The 25557-nt window shown below is 34.0% G+C and overlaps 2 protein-coding genes and 1 long non-coding RNA gene across 7 annotated transcripts; 1 reads left to right on the forward strand and 2 right to left on the reverse strand.

Moving 5' to 3' along the window:
* Positions 1 to 1466: 1466 nt before the first annotated feature.
* On the forward strand, positions 1467 to 15841 carry LOC115441854 (glucose dehydrogenase [FAD, quinone]). Of its 5 annotated transcripts, none has more exons than XM_037444715.1 (7): positions 1467 to 1557; positions 10396 to 11294; positions 12345 to 12561; positions 13620 to 13821; positions 14215 to 14426; positions 14653 to 14802; positions 15354 to 15657. In XM_037444715.1, the coding sequence occupies exons 2-7, from the start codon at positions 10417 to 10419 to the stop codon at positions 15606 to 15608; spliced, it is 1914 nt and encodes a 637-aa protein (XP_037300612.1). In that variant the 5' UTR covers positions 1467 to 1557; positions 10396 to 10416; the 3' UTR covers positions 15609 to 15657. The 5 variants fall into 5 exon arrangements, with proteins under 5 accessions (XP_037300612.1, XP_037300611.1, XP_037300610.1 ...); XM_037444714.1 differs by lacking the exon at positions 1467 to 1557 and adding an exon at positions 2499 to 3067; XM_037444713.1 differs by lacking the exon at positions 1467 to 1557 and adding an exon at positions 2500 to 3067 and having other exon boundaries at positions 10295 to 11294.
* Positions 15842 to 16292: 451 nt separating this feature from the next.
* On the reverse strand, positions 16293 to 18905 carry LOC115441882 (39S ribosomal protein L51, mitochondrial). The gene is made up of 4 exons (XM_030166799.2): positions 18698 to 18905; positions 18484 to 18603; positions 17498 to 17642; positions 16293 to 16509 (listed from the first exon to the last, which is right to left on the reverse strand). The coding sequence occupies exons 1-4, from the start codon at positions 18757 to 18759 to the stop codon at positions 16366 to 16368; spliced, it is 471 nt and encodes a 156-aa protein (XP_030022659.1). The 5' UTR covers positions 18760 to 18905; the 3' UTR covers positions 16293 to 16365.
* Positions 18906 to 20991: 2086 nt separating this feature from the next.
* Positions 20992 to 21717, reverse strand: LOC119190939. Its single transcript, XR_005113296.1, has 2 exons — positions 21643 to 21717; positions 20992 to 21509 (listed from the first exon to the last, which is right to left on the reverse strand). It is a non-coding gene; the product is annotated as an uncharacterized LOC119190939 (long non-coding RNA).
* Between the last annotated feature and the right edge of the window lie 3840 nt (positions 21718 to 25557).

Raw genomic sequence — 25557 nt, forward strand, 5'->3', positions numbered from 1 at the left:
AGATTAATATTAAAAGTAGTATTAATATTATTATCATTCGTTTTATGTTTATGTATCATTCCGTTTTCTCTTATATCCATCTCATGGTTGTCTGTAAGAGATTGCCTTGTGCGATAAGACTACCATACATACATACATAACATCACGCATTTATCCTCGAAGGGGTATGCAGAGGCGCAACTAGGGCACCCACTTTTCGCCAAGTATGTTCCGTCCCATGATGTGATAGGGGGCGAGCCTATCGCCATATCGGGCACAAATTCCAGACTCCGGGCTGATACTGAGCAGAAAAACCCAAATATCACTTTGCCCGACCCGGGATTCGAACCCAGGACCTCAGAGCGCTATTGTACCGGACATGCAATACAACTACGCCACCGAGCAGTCACCACCCAGACCACCATTTGTACTTTTTTCTCTTTTCTTGTTCTATTATTTTTATCCTTGGTGTACAATACAGTGTAATAAATAAATAAATATTAAATGTTAAAAAATATTATTCTATACAATGTCTAGTCTATTGATATCAAGAAATAGAGACCGATACTACTCAATGGCAGGATATGTTCTCACGGAATTTAATCACGTGTTTACTTTGATGTGCAAATTTTGAAATTCCAATCACCTACTACAGTATTAAATTGAAGGTCGCCGTAGTATATTAGCATATTTTTTATGTTTATTTCTTGAATAGCAAATAAATGGACAGTAACTTGATTTATCTAAGAATTTTCCACGAGGATGTCGAATATACATGTCTGATGGCTAACAAGCCGCATAAGGACAGCTTGCGTTGAAAAACTTAACTAAAATTAGCCGACGAGGCTCAACAATAATTAAACAATAAATCCTGATGCGGTAATGTCACCGGACAGAGACTGTCACTTAAATAATATTCTTTGATCCTTAAATGGTTCATAATCTTTAAACTTTCAAAAAAGAAATATCATATTTGATAACTTAAGAATAAATTCTTTATTAACATTGTAATAGTTAAATGTTTGAGAATTATATGAAACACAATACTTACAAAATCGAGTAAATTATTGGGTGAAGCATTAGCAAATATCAAAGTAATTAAAGTTTCTTGCAACTGATTGGACTCGTGAGTCGGGTAATCTATCTGGATCTAAAGAGCTGGTACATACAAAAGTTCTCAATGAATAGATCGATTGATATCACGGATGATAACAAACGAGCTACATTTAGAAATGAACGGTTAAGTCAAACCCGCATTGCTCAATCGAAAGACATATACCATACTACGTCTTAAAGCCTGCTAAATGAATTCAGTTAGCTTAACGGTATTACTCAACAAATAAATAATACAAAGATGAAATCTGTATAATTTATATTATATGGTTGTCATCCTTCCAAACCGGTCCTTGTACTAGTTGAGCTATGGACGTTTGCTGCACCTGAAATACGCAATCAATTTAGTACTCCCTGCTAATGTGTAGACGGAGGACGTTCACATACGCGTTAGAGTTATGTACACGTAACATCTGACTATAACATTAATTGCGTTTACGATTCGAAGACAGCACGTAATCAAGTGTAAGGCCTGATTTGTTTTGATTACATGAATAAAATTAATTGATAAATAGTTTCGAAACTTACCCAAGTGTAGAAAATAAGGAACTTAAAAAATATAAAATGTAGGCTCCAAAAACAAGTATCGAATTAAATATTTGAAATTTAAAACGACATGAAAAATATATGTTTTTGCAAGTATAATCTGTTTTATTATGTTCCGTGTGTATATCCAGTTCTTGCGAAATATTTTCGAGATACGTATCAAATTATTTATTATCTATACCTAAATCAAATTATACACGGGTGCATGGATCAATTCTCAATTAATAATAGTATTAAATTCCCTTTCTAAATATCTAAAGTAAATAGTAGTAATATATGTAGCCATTAACATACATAAATCACTGATAGACTCTACATAGCGCTTAAATTAACTCTACACTCAGAAGGTTTAGCTATTACCTTTGAATATCAAAATGGGGTAAAGGCTAAATTATTATGAATGATAAAATCTTAACAAATGCCTTTATACAAATTAAGAATATTTGACAAGATTCATGTCTGCGTGATACTACAATATAATCTACAAAATATACACATATAACTATATACAAACTACATGTATGTGTATTCTTTTATAACCAACAAGAATTAGCACAGATCTATCACTATTCGGCTAGCCTTATATACGCCTAAAACAGGTAAATCGATATTTTTACTTTACTGGAAAACCTAACTTATTCCTTTTTAATATTTTTCTGTTTTCTCTAAACTATATGTATGACACTTTTTAGTACCTTTTACCTTTAAATTTTTGTTTCTTTTCACGTCTACTTTAAAAAGTAGTAAAAGTAGTTATTTGTACAGTATTATAAAAAAAGAATCATCAAAATTATAATATTATAGTTCACCCAGTCAAAAGTTCTGAGGTAACAATAATGAAAATTGAGAAATTTTACTGTATTTTTTTTCATGATTACTCTCAACCTACTCCTTTTTTTGAAGTCGGTTAAAAAAAGATACCAAGCCTTAACAAGATAGAATAATTATGAAATTAGTCGATAGGTAAACCAAATATGAATAATCAAACAGATCTCATTCAAATGCATAGGTACTTAATGATAGATAAAAAATTACGATAAAATCAATACAACAGAAAATACTATAAAAGAAGTAAATCTTTTACCCATTCATTATATTTTTACACAAATATAGTGGCTTATATCATTTCAATGAGTCCACATTATATGTCACTATTACAAAATTTTGGTGCGTTCAATGAAATGATTCATGAACAAGGCCGTTTACTGGTTGGAGCTTAAAATGCGTGTGTCAACGTGCGCTCGGGTCTATGATATTCCACGCGTGTGCGTATTGTGTGCGCTATCATACCGTGCTAAAGTATTTCAACAAATAATGCGAAAATAATAGCATAATTACAAGTGTAATTGCATTGTTCGAGAATTATTATTTATTCAGTGGTTTCTAATAGTTGATTGTAGAGGTGTTTGTTGATAAAAATCAGGTTAAGGTAAGTTATTGTTACAATCCGATTAATCTGTGCTATATAATTTGGGTATAACATTATTGTAACAACAGTGAATAAAATAAATGGTAAAATAATTCAAAAAACCATATTAGCTAAAATTATAATTCAGACTCACTTTTGTCAACATTCGATTTATTATGAAATATCTGTTCAATCAATATTATTATTAAACGTACACTATTACCTACGTACCTATTTTAAAAGAACATATTTGTAATATTATTTCTTATATACCTAACTATTTAATATTTATCATTTATATAAACGACATTTTATCAAGTTTTTAGCCTCCACGGACAAAAAATTCTAAAATCCAATTTCACAACACATGCACGAATAACAATAGATTTTTGTTTCAAATGAAGTGTTTCAATCTCGTTACGCACACATTGCGCCAAAAAATGTAACATCCTCCACTATACCGCATTCAACACACTGGCGAATCAGCTTTTCCCATTAAATCCGCTACTTCACTGACATGTTAGCATTATTTCTTCTTAGCTTAGGAGTTGGTAGGTACATGTTTGACGCTAAGGTTTGCCTAGATCATTTTGTACCGTATACATTTACATAAAGATAAGACATAGCAAAATTGTATTTAAACAAAGTAATATCCATTTCTAAATAAAGCTAATAACCAAAGTCCAAACGGCAGTTAATACGCACGATAAAGTGTCTCCCCTGCACCTGATGTACATACATACATACATAACATCACGCATTTTATCCCCGAAGGGGTATGCAGAGGCGCAACTAGGGCACCCACTTTTCGCCAAGTATGTTCCGTCCCATGATGTGATAGGGGGCGAGCCTATCGCCATATCGGGCACAAATTCCAGACTCCGGGCTGATACTGAGCAGAAAAACCCAAATATCACTTTGCCCGACCCGGGATTCGAACCCAGGACCTCAGAGCGCTATTGTACCGGACGTGCAATACAACTACGCCACCGAGGCAGTCATGCACCTGATGTGGTGTAATAAACCGCAGTAAGAACTGATTGCTTCCAGGAGAACAATCCCAGTTTTTCATTTACTTAAAATCCATCTTGCGAATAGATAGCCTGCACCAATAAATGTTTACATACTTGTCTTAAATTCTAATGTAATTATAATGATATAGACTGTATGCCTAAACAATTCAAGGTGCACCAAGCTAATGCGATGCAATCTCAAAATTTAAGTAACATGAAATGCCTTGACATAAGCAATAATTATATACAATATAATATGCACGAGTTGTTAATGTATATTATATGATGAATGATATACGAATATACATCGTGGATACATTAACATAAAACCTTGTTGCTAAATTTGATGTAGGTACTAAGGCCTAAACACTATCTCTAGTTCAGGAAGTCCGTGTCTGGCTTGTGGTATAACGTATAACTATAACTAGTCAACTAAAACTCTCAATCACAATTTATAAATTGTATAAAAAAACCTCTGCATTATTATCTACTAAGACTAAATAGTCCTCTACTGAGTTCTAACAATAATGCAGCCGACACTTGAGACAGTTTATCATTGTAGCAGTGTTATTACAGTTTCGAAGTGTTTGATACCATCGCGTTTTGCAAAGAATCACAGCCTTTTAAAAACTTTAGTTTGCGAAATGCTGTAATTACCTATTTATTACAAACAAATTGTTTGAATAGATTAGGTAAGTAGATATTACTTATTGAAAGAATTTTATAACTTTTGATAGATTTTAATTTTGTTAGTAAATTTATGCATCCAATAACAACATTGGAACAAATCCACAATTTCAATCGGTCTCCATAAAATCTTATGCATCTATACACCTACCTACCTACCTATAATCAATAGTAACCTTGGGTATGGAATTTATCCCAACATAATTGTTGACAAATAATAAACGGTATATTATACTGACCGCATCGACCTTCATCTATTATGCAACGACATTATTTAATTTAAATTTTATATTACCATAATAATAGTAATTCTGCAGCATTGAATTCAAACTTCCAATTAAAAAAAATATGTATATTGTGTTTATTTCATACCTACCATTAAGTTCGTTTACTTAAAATTCACTTCCTTTGTATCATACAACCTTTCTGTAGAAATTTATTTGCAGCATAGGTATAAGTAGAACTTGATTATTCCTTAAGTAAGTAAATAAAAAATGTTTTTGAATCACAGATTAAATAAAGGGATTCTTGATTTTTGACTCAATAAAAAGGTGTCCGACAATTTCCTCGATTTACCCGCATCCGCTGCGGCAACTCACTATTAAGTCTAAAAATAGTCTGACTTAGCATTGTTCCCAAGAAACTCCTGTAGTACCTTTATTAGATAGGACTTCGGAGTTAGGAGTTAGGAGAACGAATCCGCAGTATCTAATAGGTATCTAAATGCATAAGCTGCTAATGGATTCTGATGAAATTTATACCACATATCATCCCACCCAACTGTTTGATAAATTTCGTTGAATTGGTCTCCACTGAAACCTGGATTGGTACATAGGTATTCTATCCCGTAAAAATACAGCAGGCAAGTGGAATACTTAGTTTTACACTAAATGGTAAAGTCCTATCTAAAGTTAGTGAAGAGAAATATCTGGGTTTGGTTCTTGACAGTCGGCTTTCCTGGAAGCCCCATATTGACAATATATGCATTAAGATTTCATCTCTCACTGGTGCCCTACGATCTGTCGCACAATCCCTACCACGGCATGTTAGATTTATTTTTATAATTCTTTAGTTAAACCACATATAGATTACTTAATTGAAATCTGGGGATCAGCAGCTAAAACAATATTACAAAAAATACAAATAGCACAAAAAAAAATATAAAGGCATTATTCCGATATACCTACCTAACTCCTACTGTCCAAATTTACAAAGATACGCAATTAATGAATATAACTCAATCATATAAATATAACACTAGTTTCCTTATCAGAAAGATATTAACGAAAGACATTCACTCAGAAATAGACTTTATTAAAAATACAGACCTACACAGACGTACTACAAGACAGGGAAATAACAACCATTTAACTTATCCAAGAACAAATTACGGAAAATACAGCATTTTATTTGAGGGAGCACAGGTGTACAATAAATTGCCAAAGAACATAAAAGATACCAAATCTATATGCACTTTTAAAAAACTATTGAAAAGCCACATCTTGAAGGATTTTTCGTTAATAAAACACTGAAATTAGTAAACAAATAACACTCAGACGTTGCCTTTGAACCTTAGACACCTTAGAATACCATAGCGTAGCTAAACTGGTTTAAATATTTCATTTCAATTTTTATATTTTCTCTACAAGCGATTTTTTTAATCTTTTGAGGAAATAAATGTCTATAAACAAAAAAATATTAACATTTTGTACAAAATCTGTGGTTGTATCTGAATATAAAATGATAAAAATATATAGAGTAAATAAAAAGTATTTTTATAGCTATTATCTTTAGTATACTTGTTCTTATTGCCAGATCTAGAAATGTAATCCGCTACGCATTAACCAAAAAATATGATTAAAAAGGCCCAATAACGAGCCAATTCGAACGGCATTAGTTATCTGATAAAATCCCTTTTTGTACTTTCATCCCCTATAAAAAGCATTCGTGTGCGTAATCGCATTAGAGCGCCGTGAGTCAATGTTTGGATGTGTGCGTGGAAGTGCGAGCATGTATTTATCCAAGAGACAAGAATAGAAAAATAAATAGTTTAATTTTTAATTGTATTTTGAGATTAGTTTATACCTACGGGCATAGTCAAATTTCATTAGGGATCTTCCGTCTCACGGGTATTATCGGATTTTCGAATACTGTTTAAAGCACGATGTTTAAACCATATTGAACTGTGTACTATAGTTACTAGTTTTATACTCGCTTATTTACTAAAATAAAATTCCTACTCCAATATTTCAAATCACGTCAGTATTGAAAGTCACCTAAAGCGACTATAATTTTATATGGATCGACAAATAATCTATAAAATATATGAACATAACAGAGAGCGTCCCCAAAAACGAGAAGGAGGCAGTTGTCCCTATTTACTTAAAAAGCAATCTCCTATATCTAATTATAATTCGAGCATAATTCATGCACGATATGGCGTAATATTGAAAACGAATTTATATTTCTTATATCTACACTTACATTATCTACAATATAAATCTTTAGACACTATTTGTTAAAGTGGTAGATCCTCTCTATAGCCAAAAATATTGTTCTAAGTACCTATTATAGACAAATGCATGCTCCTCATACATGCTATAGATTCTACAGCATGGGTCGGCTTGACCAGGGTCGATTTACTAGGAGGTGACAGTTGACTGTTTCATATTAGGTATATGACGATGAGTGATCATTTCGTAAGCCGAAACATTAATGGATAGGGCTTATACAGTGAATGTTTTGCGCGGTGGAAAATAGACATCGAACTGTAGATGATCTACTTGCATATTCACATTCACAAATACAAAATTCCAATAATTTATTAAATCAACAAATTTTGCCTTTTTGCATCTTATGAACGCGCTAAGGGACATTCTATAATCTATCTTAAGCACCACACTGAAGCGGGTAATAGATGTTCGAGTAAGTACACGTACATACTTATGTGTCGACGACCTTTTGGTCTATGTGTCACCATAAGTACGCGAGCTTAAAAATCACCAAAGAAGTTCGTAGACGATCAAACCGATTGGAAATTTTGCTCCTAGCTCGTCTAGGCTAGTGTCACAGCACTGCGAGCCGCGAGCCGCAATTTTGATATAATAAATAAGTAATCACATAGCTTCTCTCATACATGTATCGCCTTTACTTATATTAGGTGTATCTAATTTCAAGAGTTCTTCGTACAATGGCTCAGACATTCGTAAATAATTACGAAACTCTACTTCTTCTGACCTAAATCTTTAATTAAACTAATATGTGACTATCGCTTTCTTTTGGTTAAAGAATCCGTTACCAAGACTCTCCAATTACATCTTCATTCTTGTTTTTCACAAACTGTACCTACAAGCAAGTCTGTCGTTTGTCGCCGACGTCGAGCCGAGTCAGTACACGTTCTTGAAAACCGCGAGTTTGAGGCTCGTAAGTCTATCACCCACTTAAAATAAATTCTGCAATGTAGACATCCTAAAACAAACGCACGTGGGACATGTGTTTATGACGTAATACGAATTAGAGAGCTAAAGTGCATGTAGATAAGGACAGGTTACTTCTCCAGACTACAAGATGGATAAAGATAGAAAAGCAGACATTATTATAGTCCAGAGTAGAATTGTCAATATTGAATATTGTCACAGGACTGGAAAGAGTTGTGCACAGTAATGGATATAATAATATACATCTAGGTACAACTAATTTTGTAACACTGACCATCGAGCACTTAGCTTCAATGGGTTATCTCTACGTGCACAGGTATGTATTTTTTTGGATAGTAATTTTGTTATAACTAGTTAAATTTTTGCAACAAAAACCAGTTTTGGGAACGCTGAGTCAAACACACATAAATTAAAATCATTTTGCAACTTATACAGGTTGGCCAGGCTCGGCAACTTGTTACGTACGATAATGCAATATAACTTTATAGTTTATGTCGATATCCTCTATCATTTTACTTTATTTATGAAGCAATTACTAAAGCAAAAATCAAGACGTGTTGACTGATGTACGTAATTCGAAAGCAAAAATGTATGAAGTATGAACCACCCAGGTGCAGGGAATGATAAAGTAATTATTTCTCTGCTGCCGACATTTGAACTACTACCCTAAGTTCCGATATAATTACTTCAATTTATCAGATCACGTTACCGTAACGAAATGACTTTAAAAAAACTATACACATAACTTAAATTTTCAAAACCGACACAAGTCTACGAACATACTGAAATTACCATCATAAATTTGAGTATTTAATTTTGTGGTCACACAATAAAGGTTTTTAATAAAACTCATTTAATAATTGAGATATCTTAAACAATGAATAGGATTCTTATATTATTCTGAGAAGTTTCGCAGCCTCATGACGTCCCGAGAATTTTGTCGAGGGTTGCTTTATGTCCCGGGATTTTGAGACATCACAAATTAGGCATTATAGTAAAACATTTATCGAATCATCGGCGATCGCCGTGATCGCAATAAATCTATTTATTCCAGAGAGTATGATCTAACTAAATCACATTTAGTAGTGTTAGTGTACTCAATGCATTGGCATCTATATGTGAATGACTCGGAGTCTCGATTTTAACATAAACATATATATTAACCGCCAATGTCAATATGAATTGCAAATGTTGTATGAAGTGTGACTCAGCAAATTTATCGTGCACCGTCTGCGTAATCTGTATTTTTAATATTTTACTTACATACATAAACTTTAATTACATTTTATTACCAAAGAAAAATAGATACTTAACTTATAGAAACGACTGGGAAACCTTAATGGTCAATGAAAAATTTCCTTTGATAACTAATATCTACCGATATGTTTTTATTATATTAGGATGCTTTAACATTATCGTATCCATTGTACAGTATCAATAAAACACCCAAATCTAGTTTAAAGCTACCTAGTACCTACACCACCTACCTACAATGTCGTTATTGAATTCACACTTGGCTTTACTGGTTTTTTGATTGGATGTCGACCATTATGGTGCCGTAACTGATGATCACATCCTTGGCATATTAGGTGACGGTCAATCTCATTCTAATTCAACTTGACGACATCATAATGCCTAGATAATATTTTGCACTCGTAGTTCGTACGTCAGCGTACAGCCACACATTTCATGTTTTTATATGCTACCTATTTATATAAAAAGTTATATCTATAACAATTATAAAATAATATTGACTATTAGAACTATAAAGATACATATTAATCTACTGCCAAAAAGATGACCCTTAACATGAATGAAAGCTTACAATTTAAAGTATAACATGCGATTTATTATCGGTTTTATGTAGGTAACAATATTATAAAACAATAAAGAATTGAAATTGACATACTGACATAGCTATGTAGTACATAAAGTAGGTAAAGGGTAGGTAAAGTGATGAATTAATAATAAACAAACTTCTTAACTTTAACTAAATTATCTGAATTACTGAGGTGTCGGGGAAGATATTCTTTGGTTTCAAATTTCAACCAGGGACAACTTTTGATATTAATTTAACGTAGGCTCATAACTTTCTCTCTTATATTTTGCAGCAAACAAATCTCTAAAGACTGGGTAATCTGATATAAAAGTAATCAACTGCAAGAGAAACAAAAACGAATGAACTTAAATATTATATGATTTGCAATTTCAGGCTTAAACAATAAGAACAAAAATGCAATGGGCATTTTATTTTTTCTTTATCACATTTGCACAGGCTATAAACCCAAACAAAATATTGGATTTTTGGACTAACATTCTTCGTCCAATTCCACGAGATCCCAAAGAAGGTTTTATACCAGATTACACACCACGAGACCAGGAGCAGTTCGATTTTATAGTCGTTGGGGCCGGTTCTGCCGGGTGTGTATTAGCGAATAGATTAACCGAAGTGTCAAAATGGAATGTCTTACTTATAGAAGCGGGTGGAAATGAAAACTTTATGTCTGACATTCCAATTCTTGCCCCCTTGCTGTCTTTAACACCACTGAATTGGGGTTACACCTCGGAGCCGGAACCTAGAGCTTGCAAAGATTTAAGAGGACATGTTTGCTTTTTGCCTCGCGGTAAAGTTTTAGGAGGGAGCAGCGTTCTTAACTTTTTAATCTACCAACGAGGCCATCCCGAAGACTACAATGACTGGGCGCGAATGGGTAATGAAGGATGGAGCTACAAAGAAGTATTACCGTATTTCAAAAAGTCTGAAAACATTAGAATAAATGATTTAATGAACTCATCATATCATGGCACAGGCGGTTACATGGACATAGAACATGCACCATTTCATTCTCCCTTAGAGAATATATTTAAAAAAGCTGGTCTCGAGCTGGGCTACGAATGGAACGACCCAAATGGAGAAAATGTTATTGGTTTCTCAAAACCACAAGCTACTATGAGAAACGGAAGAAGATGCAGCACTTCAAAGGCATTTTTAGAACCGGTTCGTTTTCGAAGAAACTTGAAAGTCACCAAATATAGTACCGTTACGAAAATTCTAATAGATTCCCAGAATAAGAAGGTTTTAGGCGTCGAGTTTTTAAAAAATAATAAAAGGTGAGATGCTTTATATAAACTAAATAGCTTTTGCCCGCGGCTCCGCCCGCGTTATAAAGTTTTTCAGGGTAAAGTTTTCCGTTATAAAAGTAGTAGTTTCCCAGGAGCCTACGTTCTTCCCAGGGTCTCAAACTGTCTCCATACCAAATTTCATCTTAATACGTTGGGTAGTTTTTGAGTTTAACACGTTCAGACAGATGCAGCGGGGGACTTTGTTTTATAATATATTTTTTAGAACTTTTTAAGTGGAACAATCCCGTCATACATGATTGTTGCATAACTTTAACCGTTTACGCAGCGCAGGCAACGGAAGCTCTTAAAACTAATAATTTTCTCCGTTTTTGCAACATGTTTCATTACTGCTGCGCTCCTATTGGTCATAGCGTGATGATATATAGCCTATAACACTCCAGGAACAAAGGGCTATCCAACACAAAAAGATTTTTTCACTTCGAATCGGTAGTTCCTGAGATTAGCCATTACTGCTCCGCTCCTATTGAATATAGCGTGATGATATATATAGCCTATAGCACTCCACGAACAAAGGACTATCCAACGCAAAAAGATTTTTTCAGTTTGGACCGGTAGTTCCTGAGATTAGCCATTACGGCTCCGCTCCTATTGGGTATAGCGTGATGATATATAGCCTATAGCACGCCACGAACAAAGGGCTATCCAACGCAAAAAGAATTTTTCAGTTTGGACCGGTATTTCCTGAGATTAGCCATTACTGCTCCGCTCCTATTGGGTATAGCGTGATGATATATAGCCTATAGCACTCCACGAACAAAGGGCTATCCAACGCAAAAAGAATTTTTCGGTTTGGACCGGTAGTTCCTGAGATTAGCGCGTTCAAACAAACAAACAAACAAACAAACTCTTCAGCTTTATATAATAGTATAGATAAATATAGATAGGTACTACACCTTTTTATGTGTAGAGATTTCAGCCGTGTTGGTTTTCATCGCGAGAATATAACTCTTAACGATTTGTAAATAAAATGAAAGACGAAACTAAAATATTACTAAAAATACTCCACTAACTTTCCAGAGTACTAGTTCGAGCTCGGCGGGAGGTGATAATGGCAGCGGGAACCATCGGGACCGCACAGATACTGATGTTATCAGGGATTGGTCCTACAGACCATTTACAGGAAATGGACATTGAACCAATTGTTGACTTACCCGTAGGATATAACCTTCAAGACCACGTAACTTTTTCGGGGAATGCTTTTCTAGTCAATGAATCTGGTCTGTGTCTGAACGATGTAAGTAAATCAAATGAAAAAAACAATCGCGTCTCTCTCTCTCTCTCTCTCTCTCTCTCTCTCTCTCTCTCTCTCTCTCTCTCTCTCTCTCTCTCTCTCTCTCTCTCTCTCTCTCTCTCTCTCTCTCTCTCTCTCTCTCTCTCTCTCTCTCTCTCTCTCTCTCTCTCTCTCTCTCTCTCTCTCTCTCTCTCTCTCTCTCTCTCTCTCTCTCTCTCTCTCTCTCTCTCTCTCTCTCTCTCTCTCTCTCTCTCTCTCTCTCTCTCTCTCTCTCTCTCTCTCTCTCTCTCTCTCTCTCTCTCTCTCTCTCTCTCTCTCTCTCTCTCTCTCTCTCTCTCTCTCTCTCTCTCTCTCTCTCTCTCTCTCTCTCTCTCTCTCTCTCTCTCTCTCTCTCTCTCTCTCTCTCTCTCTCTCTCTCTCTTTCCTACTCTCCATTAACTACGTATTCCCATACTAATATAGACCTCTCGAAACGTTGCAGTATCACTTTTATATCGCGATAGATACCTCAGTACCGCCATCTACAGGCAAGTAACAAAATGAACACTATTACAATCATCAATACTTTCACACCATTATAATATGACAGCAGTGGCGAAAGGTCCATATAATCCAATTCGTACCGGCTTCCCTTTCGTAATTGATGTACAATCTAATTTTGAGAACGATTTCCAGAACACATTTATGCATATTATTGGTATCTATAAGGTGCGTCGGGTTCCCTTCCCGAAAATTGTTATCCTTCGTGTCACAGTATTATTATTAATCATAAACATGATGTGTTTTGAATAAATAGAGTTACTACTTTTATCTCACTAATATGCAAATACTATGTAGTAATATGTATATAATAGTAAAGCTATTTCCGTAGTATTTACCTATTATGTAGCCATTTAGTAGCCATATTAGCATATGGCTAGACAAAACTACTATATGTACCGAATTTGATAATAAATTAGATATTCGACTAGGTAGTATCTCACCAGTACCCAGCTACAAATCATCGGTTTTAACCTACTTGTGAATGACATTACTAATTCTTTTCGTATTATCTATTTCAGATTAGAGTCGGGTCACCAGAATCAGCGAAAGCGTATTTTTCAGGGAAAGGACCTTTGACACTCCCTGGCGGAGCAGCCGGCCTGGCTTTCGTTCGTACAAAGATAACCGAAGACCCTGACGAGAGTAGGCCCGACATGGAGATAGTGATGGGGGCTGGCTCCCTAGCTGGAGACATGCTTGGTATTTTGAGATCTCTTCTAGGTGCGTTTACTAAAAACATGGCGCTATAATTACATATTAGTACTTATTAGTAAATACTACATATAACTCGACATTAACGTATTTCAAATAACTTTTACTATTTTCGTACATTAGACAAATGAGCAAATGGCTTGGATGATGATGCCAAGGATCACAACGTAAATTCATTAGACTTCTAAAATGTCTCTAAATGTGATTAAAAATTAACTTTTCATATATTTTAATAAAAAGTAATCGTAATCAACACGATTTCATAATCAGTATAGATCTCAAGTAAGTATCTTAAAGTTTCTTTAGTTTTAGGATATTTTTTAAGTCAGGTGGGTCACTTGCGAAAACTCAACAGGCAGTTGGGTGACCAAGACAATTATAATATACCAACTTATTTTTTAGGTATAACCGATAAATGGTATTGGCAAGTCTATGGCTCACTGTCATCAAAAGCAAAACAAAATACTTTTGCCATGAACCCGGTTCTAATTAGACCGCGGAGCGTCGGTCGCTTGATGTTACGGTCTGGCCATTTCGCTGACCATCCCAAGATATACCCCAACTATTTCGACGACCTAAACGACTTACGGGCTATGGTAGACGGCGTACGTTTGGTAAGGAAAATTCCTTACAATACGTTAAGTATTCTTGGTCTTGATTGATCTCTGATTCCCTCATGTACAATACTTGGGCAGTTTAGTTTTAAAATTATTTTTACTATAAACTGTTTAATGTTTATAAGAAATCATGACATACTATTAAATTGCTTATTCGTCTTGTTATGAAGTTGCATTAAAAATATTTTGGTTCTCCTTGTATATAAATTGTTAAATATTTCAGGTACAACAAATTATCAACACGAAGGCATTTCAGAGTTATGACACGCGGCTTCATGACTCTCCTTTTCCTGGTTGTGAAGATCTGGTTTTCGATTCAGACGAGTACTGGAAATGTGCTATTATGCAAACATCAATAACGTTGGATCATCAAGTAAAATATATTATTTACTCTAATAGCAACTCAATTTCAATTCAGAAACACATAATTTAATTTTATAATGATACATGTAAATTTGTTTTGTAACTACTGCTGAAAAAATTGCGAATTTGGCATCGCTTTTTATTGTATCAGCATTGATTATATAAGGAAAAAAAATGTACTTATCCAATATTATAAACTAGCTTTTGCTCACGGCCCCGCCCGCGTTAATGGCCATTCCACGGATAAAAAGTAGCTTTAAGCGCTCAAGGGTAATTTTTCGTACTATATTATACTTCTTGTGGGTAACTACAAGTAAAATAATTTTAAAAGGCTGTGGGCCCGTAATATTCTCGGTTCGAACCCCAGATCGGAGAAATTTTAACATGGGGTTTTTCCAGGCTAAGGACCCTACAGGATTGCCGTCAAGCAATCGCCGGCCATAAAAATAAGGCAATCTTTCTTTTCTATAATAAATGGGATAACGACAAATAGTACCTATAAGACTACGTAGCAGATGTACCCAAGAACCATTTTTTTCACTATCAATTTTATGTTTTCAGGTAGGTACATGCAAAATGGCTTCGCCGGGCGATCCGACAGGCGTAGTGTCTCCAAGGCTACTTGTGTACGGTGTTACCGGACTAAGAATAGCTGACGCGTCTATAATTCCACGAATCCCAGCTTCCCACACCCACGCTCCCGTCGTCATGATCGCTGAAAAGGCCGCAGATCTGATCAAAGAAGACTGGGGCACAGATATAATCGAAAAAGGCTGGGGCACAGATATAATCAAAGAAGACTGGAGGAATTTCTAAATATATATACTAGAACTATCACAACATAAATAGTTAAATAAACCAAAGAATCTTTTTGCATAAAAAAATATCTCAAATAAATAACGGAACTAGTCATAAAAACCTAAACGTACCAAAACATAATTTCATTGCACTGTAAATATTAAACAGTAAATACATATTAAGGTTATAGCTTAAGGTCCATTTTTCATACATTTTGTTTCACCTTTAATCTGGGTAACTAAACAAGTATTGACAAGTAAAGAATTTAAATTCACGTCTAGTTAGTGATTAGTTCTCGCAGTTGAAAGAAAAACGTAAAAATAATTAATATGCATGGATATTTCGGCCTTTAAAATTTCGTCGTATTAAATTTTAAAGAAAGAACTAATCACTAACTAGACGTGAATTTAAATTCTTAACTTGTCAATACTTGTTTAGTTACCCAGATTAAAGGTGAAACAAAATGTATGAAAGATGGACCTTAAGCTATAACCTTAAGCAATATTTTCGTGTGTAAAGTTAATAAAAATATAAAAAGGTGATGTTATATTAAATTGTCTTTCAATAACTTTATCACACCAGCTATCCAAATATTATCATTGCTTTTTTTTTCACAGTTATAAAAATATAAAATATATTATACATATATTATATATAAATATATTATACAAATAACCCTGTACAGCAGAAAAAAAAGGCGAATGAATGTTCACTTTTTTATTACTCATCTAATTCATTGATTAAATTCTACCTAGAAATAACATAAATAAATAGTTTAATCAGGAGAGTGACCTGTCTTAGTTTTCCTATTCAGTTTTCTGTATAGAAATGATAATCTCTTTTCAATCTCCTTCCATTTTGTTGGACGGGCATAGGGTGTGGGTGTCTTAGCCCACATTTTCTTTTTTCGTAGCAAAATCTGAAAATAAAAATTATTTAACAAAGTTAATACTCTGAGAATTTCTTGCCAACTACATACATATCTTCCAATACTTAAAAAAAATATTCGAATAATATCCGTAAAATAATTAATAATGATTATTATTGGACACCTGATTTCATGCAACTTAAAAAGTCCGAAATATTCATGAAGACATGCATGAAAAATGCTTCAAATATTAATAAAAACCATTGAAACATGCAACTTTCATTAATGAAACTAACAAAATATTAGGTCCTTTCCTAAAAACAAGCATTAATTACATTACAAAGTCATAACATATAATTCCTATTAAATATATATTTTTTTTTTATCTTCATAATCGGACAGTATGGCCTAGGTGGTGTACATTTGGCTAACAAGCAAAATTTCAAATCCTGGATTATTTTTCATATAAGGCACTTTAATAAGCTTGGTCCGCGACAAGGCAATGTAATATTGCCTAATAATGCGAAAATATGCAGTAACCCATGATTTTAAGCATTATATGTAAAAACCAGTCAAAATGGCCAAAATATGCAAACGCATATAATTCAGTCTCTACTTATTATAAAACTATAATTATATCATAATTAAATGTTGTATATTATCTAGTATGTATGTTGAAAATTAAAATAAGGGTAAATAAAATCTGAGTGCTCCTGAGAAAAATGGTCTTAACGGGCAGATGGACAACAGAGTGATCCTATAAGAATTCCTTTTATAGCATTACACCCTAAAAATAGTTAACTTTTAATATAAGTTATTATAATACAAAAATTAAATCAACAAAAAACAGAAACTTACAGCACTTTTATTGTTGTTTCATAACTTATTAGTTTCATATCCAATGTAAATGAGTTAATTTGATCAGGATATTGCTATAGAGATCACTTCATAAAAAAGAAATATGTGCTAACTACTGCCCTGTTACATTATAAATCAGCAACCATAGTTGTGATACAACAGAACTCTATATAATACTCACATGATATTCATGTCCACTAACGCCTCTGATCCAGGAAGGCACATTGTACAATGTCTTAACTGGATGCAAATCACCTTTACCTAAGATGTCAATGTAATCATTCTGGCCAAATAGTGCCTTTCGCTCTGACCACGCATTAGCAGGCCTGCAAATGAAAAATATAAATCACTGCAAATTAACAAAAATAATCAAGAAGTCAGACAACAATCTACATGAATCTATTTGGTTTAAGAAAATTTGTTTGTATTTTATATTTATTTTATTTTTTTATAAAATGAAATACTTTATTTTATAACGATAAAATGTTAACCATTATTTAGATTCAGTAAATTTTTACAATACTTTATGTTTGGTGAGCAGTTTCCAACAGGTAAGAACAGGCAAGAAAATCTGCTCTTTTTCAAAATTAGTTCATAGTTTTAAAGTAGGTACAGTGATCCATAAAAAAATTACATTTCCCTATTAAAGTAGGTTTTGTTTAGAGTAGTTCATTTGTGTTGTTGCAATATAAAAAATATATAATTTTCAAGTGAGCAAAACATTCTTAGGTATCATAAAATAATTTAATGATCTGAAATGTTGGTAACATTAGTAGTAAGATATGGTGAGCAAAATGGACAAAGCAGTCCAAACAAGAACAGTTGCAGAACCCATTTACAAGTGTATTAAAGTATGAATACTGTAGAGTATACATAGCAGTCGCAGCCTAAGGGCATAGTGAATAGGTTAACCGTCCAGGACCACCTGCATGAGAGTGGCACAATGATAAAAACTTTACCCTTCTTTAGCAACCTGTTAAAAACCTTCACCAGGATTTATCGTCCAAAGCTTCACAACCGTCAAGGCCACTATTGCTGCATAGTTGTAACCTACATTCAGCAAATTAAGTTCTTGTAAATATTCAACTTGCTAAGAAAATCTACTTAATATGTATCCATCTACTTATATTTACTAAAATTTTCAGATATTTTAAAAATGTTACTTACCTATACTCCGGCATAGGCATTCTTCTTCCTTCGGATCTAGGTAACAATCCACCACTCCAAAGTTTTTCCTCGTAGCCATATCTTCTCACAAGTCTTGTTTTGTCAGCATGGTAACGAGTTCTATAATATAATTGTGTAGATGAGTATACAAACTACAAGAGTTGATATAATATTATGGTTATCATTTTGAATATCTTTAGATATAATAACTAACCTCACTATGTTTACTGTGGGTTTCCAAAAGGTATTTAAAATAGTAGACCTCAACAACTCCATAGCGTACAATTCATTAATAATCTTGTATCTTGTAATTTAAAAAACACTTGTTTTATTACATACTAATTATCTATCTATAAATTATATATCTACGATTTTATATAGGTAGATCCTAGGTTAGGTTGATTTTTTTTTTTTTTTTTTATAATTCGTCCTTAGAGGACAGGCTATAGTCTTACGACCATACTGCCTAGTCTTACGTATTTCTTTTCTTCAAATTTAAATTCTTAATATATTGTCTTTCGTAAGTATTCCAATTAGTAGTTTTCGTAAGTATAGTCAATTCCAGGTAAAGTATAATCCATTTTTCCAAATGTCAAATCCAGAGTAAATATCAATTCAGTACGATTTTCCTTGTCAGTGAATATGTTTTATACTATCCGTAAAATATGTTTTTACTATCCTCTTCTTAATTTAAAGCTTCATTGAAAGATATAGAATTTGCAATTCCACTATTTGCTCTTTGCTCCATGTATTGAGCGTGCTTCAAAATTTCAAAAACTTAGAGTAAGTTCTTCCTCTAAGTTCAAATATAATCAATGGCAGATATTATCTGTCAGACTCAGCTGTTAAAGAACTGATTATAATACATTTTATAATATATGTCTGAAACCAATATCCTGTAAAATAGTTAACAAGTAAGACTTAATAACAATATTTACAATATTACTACGTAATAGAAATTTCAACGAAACAAACAAAAAACAACTAAATATCATTTACAGTGTCTTTTATAAATTTATACAAGTAAACATAAGTTGAGGCATTCTTAAGCAACTCTTTTAAACATTGCGGGACCCGGTTAGGCTTCTTATAGATTTTTAAAAGCTCATCCGCCAACACAAGGCGCTGAATGTTGAAAGATGAACATTCGAAGAAAATGTGATGTAGTGATTGAATTTTTTGTGATTGACAATATTCGCAATAGGGAGAATTAGCCATTTTAATACGATGAAATTAAAATTTTCTATTGATAAAATTATTTTTCTTGCAAAACCAAGGAGTGGAGTTTATTTGGACATCCATACTAGCAAACCAGTTTCCTTTATTTTCATGGTGTGTGTATTGATATGAATGTCTCCCCCATGCTTGACACATACGCTGTTTTAAGAAACTAACAGCGTCTGTGTGTGGTATGGATACAGTCATATCAATATTGGAATTAGGAATTAATTCTTGTAACTCAACAATTTTTTTGGCCAGGTAATCTGCCCTTTCATTTCCTATGACGCCAATATGTGAAGGAACCCAAACAAAACGAACTACTGTATTTAATTTGGACAGTTCGACCCATAGTTCTTTTATTAAATAAATGACATAATTAGTGTTAGCATGAAATTGATTATTTGCAAGATTTTCTAATACACTCCTGCTATCACTAACTATTATCCATTTAGTATGGTCAGAATTACAATTTTTTATGTGTTTTAAAGCACTGAAAATGGCGACAGCTTCAGCTGTGAAGATACTAGCAGCTTTATTAATTTTTTTACCGATACCTATATTTGATGAGGGCTCATATATGGCAAAAGACACAGCCCTATCATTTTTGGAGCCATCAGTATATATAAATTTATGGTCTGAAAATTTTAAAAGCATATTGTTTACTTCTTCTTTCGAGGGCAGGTCCTTTTTTTGATTTAAAATTATATCAATAGATGGAAACTTACTAATGTAAGATCCTTCATAGCAAGGCAAAATGTGTTTTGATTGATAAATGTTCATGTTTTTAATAAAGCTCATGAACTCTTGAAGACCTTGTAAAATATAAATTGGTTTAACCCTTTTCTTGACAATGTATCTCGTCAGATACAGTCAACTTTAAAAAATGCTTGTCTCGAAAATAAACTGAATGAAATGAAACCTCACATAACAATTTATATTTTGCATGATTCCAAACGATTTTTTAGGAAAAAGCGCGGGAAACCTTTGAATTTGGCGGGTGTCTTTTTTCATCTTAAATTGAAAATAATTATTTTTATTCAGAAATTTAGTCAGTTAAGTTGTAAATTGTATATATTTTTTCATTATTTATTTAATTGTAGTGTAGTGTATATAGAAAACAACTATTGGTAAGTGTATATTTTATTAATATTTAGTTGGGGGTTGGGGATGGACGAGCCCCCAGATCCTGGGGTGATGTTCCCCAACCATCACATTTTGTAACAATAGAAACTGCTTCAAGCATAGACACAGATTGTTCAATTTCCAATACAAATAAAAGAAAGCGCATACGATTAAATAAGGTGTGCAAAACATGTAATAAAAAAAAACGCAAAAATGCAATGGCTGTAGATTCAGGTAGAAGTGGATGTCGTTGTGAAGACAGTGACGAAAAAATCACTGAAAATCCATCACCTCTTATAGCACCGCATACACAAGTTCTTCCATCTCAGGCCTCCCAGTTACCTCCCAATATATCTGATAGTATTAGAAAAGAATATACTGCATTGGATGCTTCACCATTTATCATTCATGTTGCTAGGTCTAGTACAGGAGAGGTAACACAGGATCTTAATTTGCATCCAATATGCTTTGGCAGATTTTTGTATAAAAACCAGGTGCCAAACATAGTACAAGGCAGTTTGAAGCGTATCGGTCGCAACAAAATTTCAATGGCATTCACAAGTCACTCAGCTGCAAATTCTTTCTTAAAACATCATGCCTTATTGGAAAAGGTTATGAAGCTTTTATTCCATCTTTTAATGTTACCAGGATGGGGCTCGTAAGAGGTGTACCGGTGGACATGTCTGTAGAAGAAATAAAAGAAAATATTAGGGTTCCATTAGGTTGTGGTGACATAATAAAAGTAAGACGCTTAAATTTTAAAACAATAGTGGATGGCTCTGCTACTTGGAAACCATCCCAGACTATAGTGCTTACTTTTGATGGTCAGGTCCTTCCCACAAGAGTATTTATGTGTTTTAATTCCCTCAAAGTAGAACTATACATTTATCCCGTCAATTCAATGCTACAATTGTTGCCGGTATGGACACACTAAAGATACATGCAGATCTAAACCAAGGTGCTATAAATGTGGGCAAGGGCATACTGGTACATCTTGTGATTGCGACCAAGATAATAGTTATTGTTGTCTTTGTGGCGGCCCCCATATTGCAATTAGCAAGGTTTGTCCAGAAGCCAGTAGGCAGACAAATATAAAAAAGTATATGGCCCAAAATTGCGTTTCATACTCAGAAGCATCAAAGATACATCCTCCGGTGACAAAATCATATGCTGACACATTAAAGTTTACACCCCCATCTTCTTTTGTAGCCAACAGCCAAGATATCAAAACTCCAGCCACTCAACCATTGCACAGTAACTCTTATAAAAAAACTGTTTTTCTGAAGCCCCGTTCTCCGCCTAAATCGATACAAGGTTATGATCGTGCAGCCCACCAAGCTCTTGTGGGTGATTTCAACTCTCACACTTATGCTGATGGGTGTGCACTTCCTAAAACTGGTACCCTGCCAGAACCACAATCGGTGGCTGATATTATTATAGCTTTAGTTTCATCACTGTCACAAACAATTTTACCGTCCAACGTTGCCCCTTTATTGAAAATAATAACTGACATATTTAACAATGGCTCACTTAGGCAAAGTACTACAATGGAACTGCAGAAGCGTAGTGAAGAACAAATCTGATTTAATTTATCTTATTAACAAATTTAACCCTTGTGTTATAGCTCTATGTGAGACGTGGTTAAAACCGGAATTTTGTTTTAAAATTCCTGGTTATTCCTGTCTCAGGGAAGATAGAGCCGATGGGTATGGCGGTGTTGCCATACTCATCAAAAAGTCCCTTAATTTTTCCCAGTTTGACTTACCATCTCACCATAATGATTTTTCCATAATAGCATCCATTGTTAATAATATTTGTTTTGTATCTATTTATATCCCGCGTCCGTGTCCTTCTATATTTAGAGAAATAAACAACATTATTTCTATTTTACCTAAACCATTTTTAATGTTAGGAGATTTTAATTCTCATCATGAGTCATGGGGTTGTTCTACAACTAAAACTTGTGGAAGAGACCTTGTTGATATTATCGATTCTCATAATCTTTGTATTATAAACTCAGGTTCTCCTACCCGCCGTACCAACCCTGATGAAGGTCAAAGTGCCGTAGATTTAGCCATTAGTTCACCGAGCCTAGCTTCTTCTCTTACTTGGGAAACTCTCTCTTATTCTTATGGGAGCGATCACCTACCAATTCTGATTAGCTTTCCTCATAGCAAAAGCCTTCTGTTTCGCGGTCACCACGTTTAAAATATATATTAAAAGATGTAGATTGGAATGAATATAAAAACGACTTGATAAAAAAATTTCAAATCTTCCTGACATAGAAAATAATAACGAAACAGTGTGTTCTGTGGCTCTCGCTAAAGTAATGACGGAGGTTGCGGATGAGATATTTCCCATTAAAAGCACCAAGAACAGTAGAATTCCTTCTCCACCATGGTGGGACCGAGAGTGTACAGAAGCTGCAAAGAAAAGGAGAGAAGCCGAAAGGGCTTACTGTCAAAACATGACTTCGATAATTTTGATTACTACATACTGATTTCTAAACAGACGAAAAATTTATTTCAAAAGAAAAAATCTGAAGGTTGGAAATCATTTTGTCATTCTATTTCCCCAGATACTCGTCCATCTATGGTTTGGCGAAATATTCGAAGATTTCGATCAGCTTTTAGTGATAATTCCGTCTGTTCACTCTCGCCTTCCCTAACAGAAGATATTTTAGATCATTTGGCTCCTCCTACTGTTCCACAACAACTTTGTCCATCCGCAGTCCTGAAAATAGATGATGACTTAAACTCCCCATTTTCACTATCAGAGCTAAAAGGTGTTTTAACTAGCGTCAAAGATTCTTCCCCAGGTGAAGATGGTATTCCCTACTCTTTTTTTTGTAATCTTAGTGAAACAGCATTACTTTATTTTTTAAACATTGTTAATTCTATTATGATAACTGGTAACATACCTGCCTCATGGCGATCACAAATTGTAATTACCTATTCTGAAACCTGGTAAAATTGCGTGCCAGGTCTCATCTTATCGTCCAATAGTTTTATCCTCCGTACTGTTAAAACTCGCTGAACATATGGTTAAAAACCGATTGGAATGGTATATCGAGGGTAACCGCCTTCTGTCAGATAGCCAATATGGATTCCGAAAAGGCAAAAGCACGATAGATAGTATTAGTATTTTTGTGTCCGATATCCGCCTAGCTTTTTCTGAGAGCAAATCAGTGGTTGCCACATTTTTAGATATTAATTCAGCATACGACAATGTCGTTCCCTCCATTCTAAGCAAAAAAATGCATGATCTTAACATCCCCGGTATGCTATCTAATTTTATTACAAATTTAATAAGAGAACGATGTATTCATATTTGTCCAGATGATGCTACCAAATTATCTAGAACCGTATGTAGGGGTCTACCCCAGGGGTCAGTGCTAAGTCCCTTACTATACAATATTTACACATATGACCTGGAATCAGCTTTAAAAGTTCCGTAAAAATCCTACAATATGCAGATGACCTCCTTCTTTATACATCAGAAAAAATTACTTCTAGTTCTTGTTCCTCTATGTCATCAGCTATGAGATATTTAGAGTCCTGGATGACTCTAAATGGATTAGATCTTTCAACCTCTAAAAGCTGTTTAGTTTTGTTTACCAGAAAACGCCAATGTCCTTTAATAGAAGTAAAATATAAACATGTTATGATTCCGGTAAAGACCGAAGTGAAATTTCTTGGTGTTTTATTAGACTCAAAACTTACAGGTTCTCAACATAGTGATTACTTAGTTACTAAATGTGAACGGAACTTGAATATTTTACGTTGTCTTACAGGTGTTTGGTGGGGGGCGCATCCGTTTTCTTTACGACTTATATATAATGCATTAATTAGAAGTCTTTTAGACTATGGTACATTTATCTTGGAACCGGCTAATTCAGCAGCGTTCAAAAAACTTGATGTAATTCAGAACAAGGCTCTTAGAATAATTGCTGGTGCGATGAAATCCAGTCCAATTAACGCCCTAGAAGTTGAGTGTGTAGAACCTCCTCTTAAATTGCGAAGACAGTACTTGTCAGACAGATTTTTGTTTAAAGCCTTGCAATTTTCTAATCACGCTCTTTTTCCAATTCTTCAATCTCTTTCTCAATATATTGCAACGTCTTCATCGTGGAAAGAAAAATCACTTCCTTGTTTAGTTATAAGTTTTCGTAAATTTATAAGTTTTCAAGCGCCCACTTATAGATCAGTTTCTCTCCCAATTTTTATGGTTGGGTTTAAATCACTTTTGCTTTCGCCGGTGATATGTTATTCCTTGGGCGTTGATAGAGACCACCCTAACACTAATACTCAGTTTAATGAATTAGTAAGCATTAAATGGCCTGATTCTCACCACATATTCACTGACGCATCAAAACACTCTTTGTCAGATTATACGGGCGTGGGCGTTTACCATACTCAGTATAACATTATACAAAAAATAAAGCTTCCTCCAGAAACTTCAGTCTTTACAGGGGAATGTTATGGAATATATAAAGCGTTAGAATTTATTCTTATTGCTAGACTTAGTAAAACTGTTATTTTTTCAGATTCATATAGTGCCCTTCAGGCCGTTGAAAAATTTCCTTTCAAATCAAAATCCCACTCAATTGTGATAATGAATATAAGAGAAAAGCTCATAGAATGCCTTTCCAAAAACGTAATTGTAGTTTTATGTTGGGTCCCTGGTCATGCTAATATAAAAGGAAATGTAAAAGCCGACCTTTTGGCTAAT

This window comes from Manduca sexta, chromosome 28, assembly GCF_014839805.1.
Source record: "Manduca sexta isolate Smith_Timp_Sample1 chromosome 28, JHU_Msex_v1.0, whole genome shotgun sequence".
NCBI lineage: Eukaryota > Metazoa > Arthropoda > Insecta > Lepidoptera > Sphingidae > Manduca > Manduca sexta.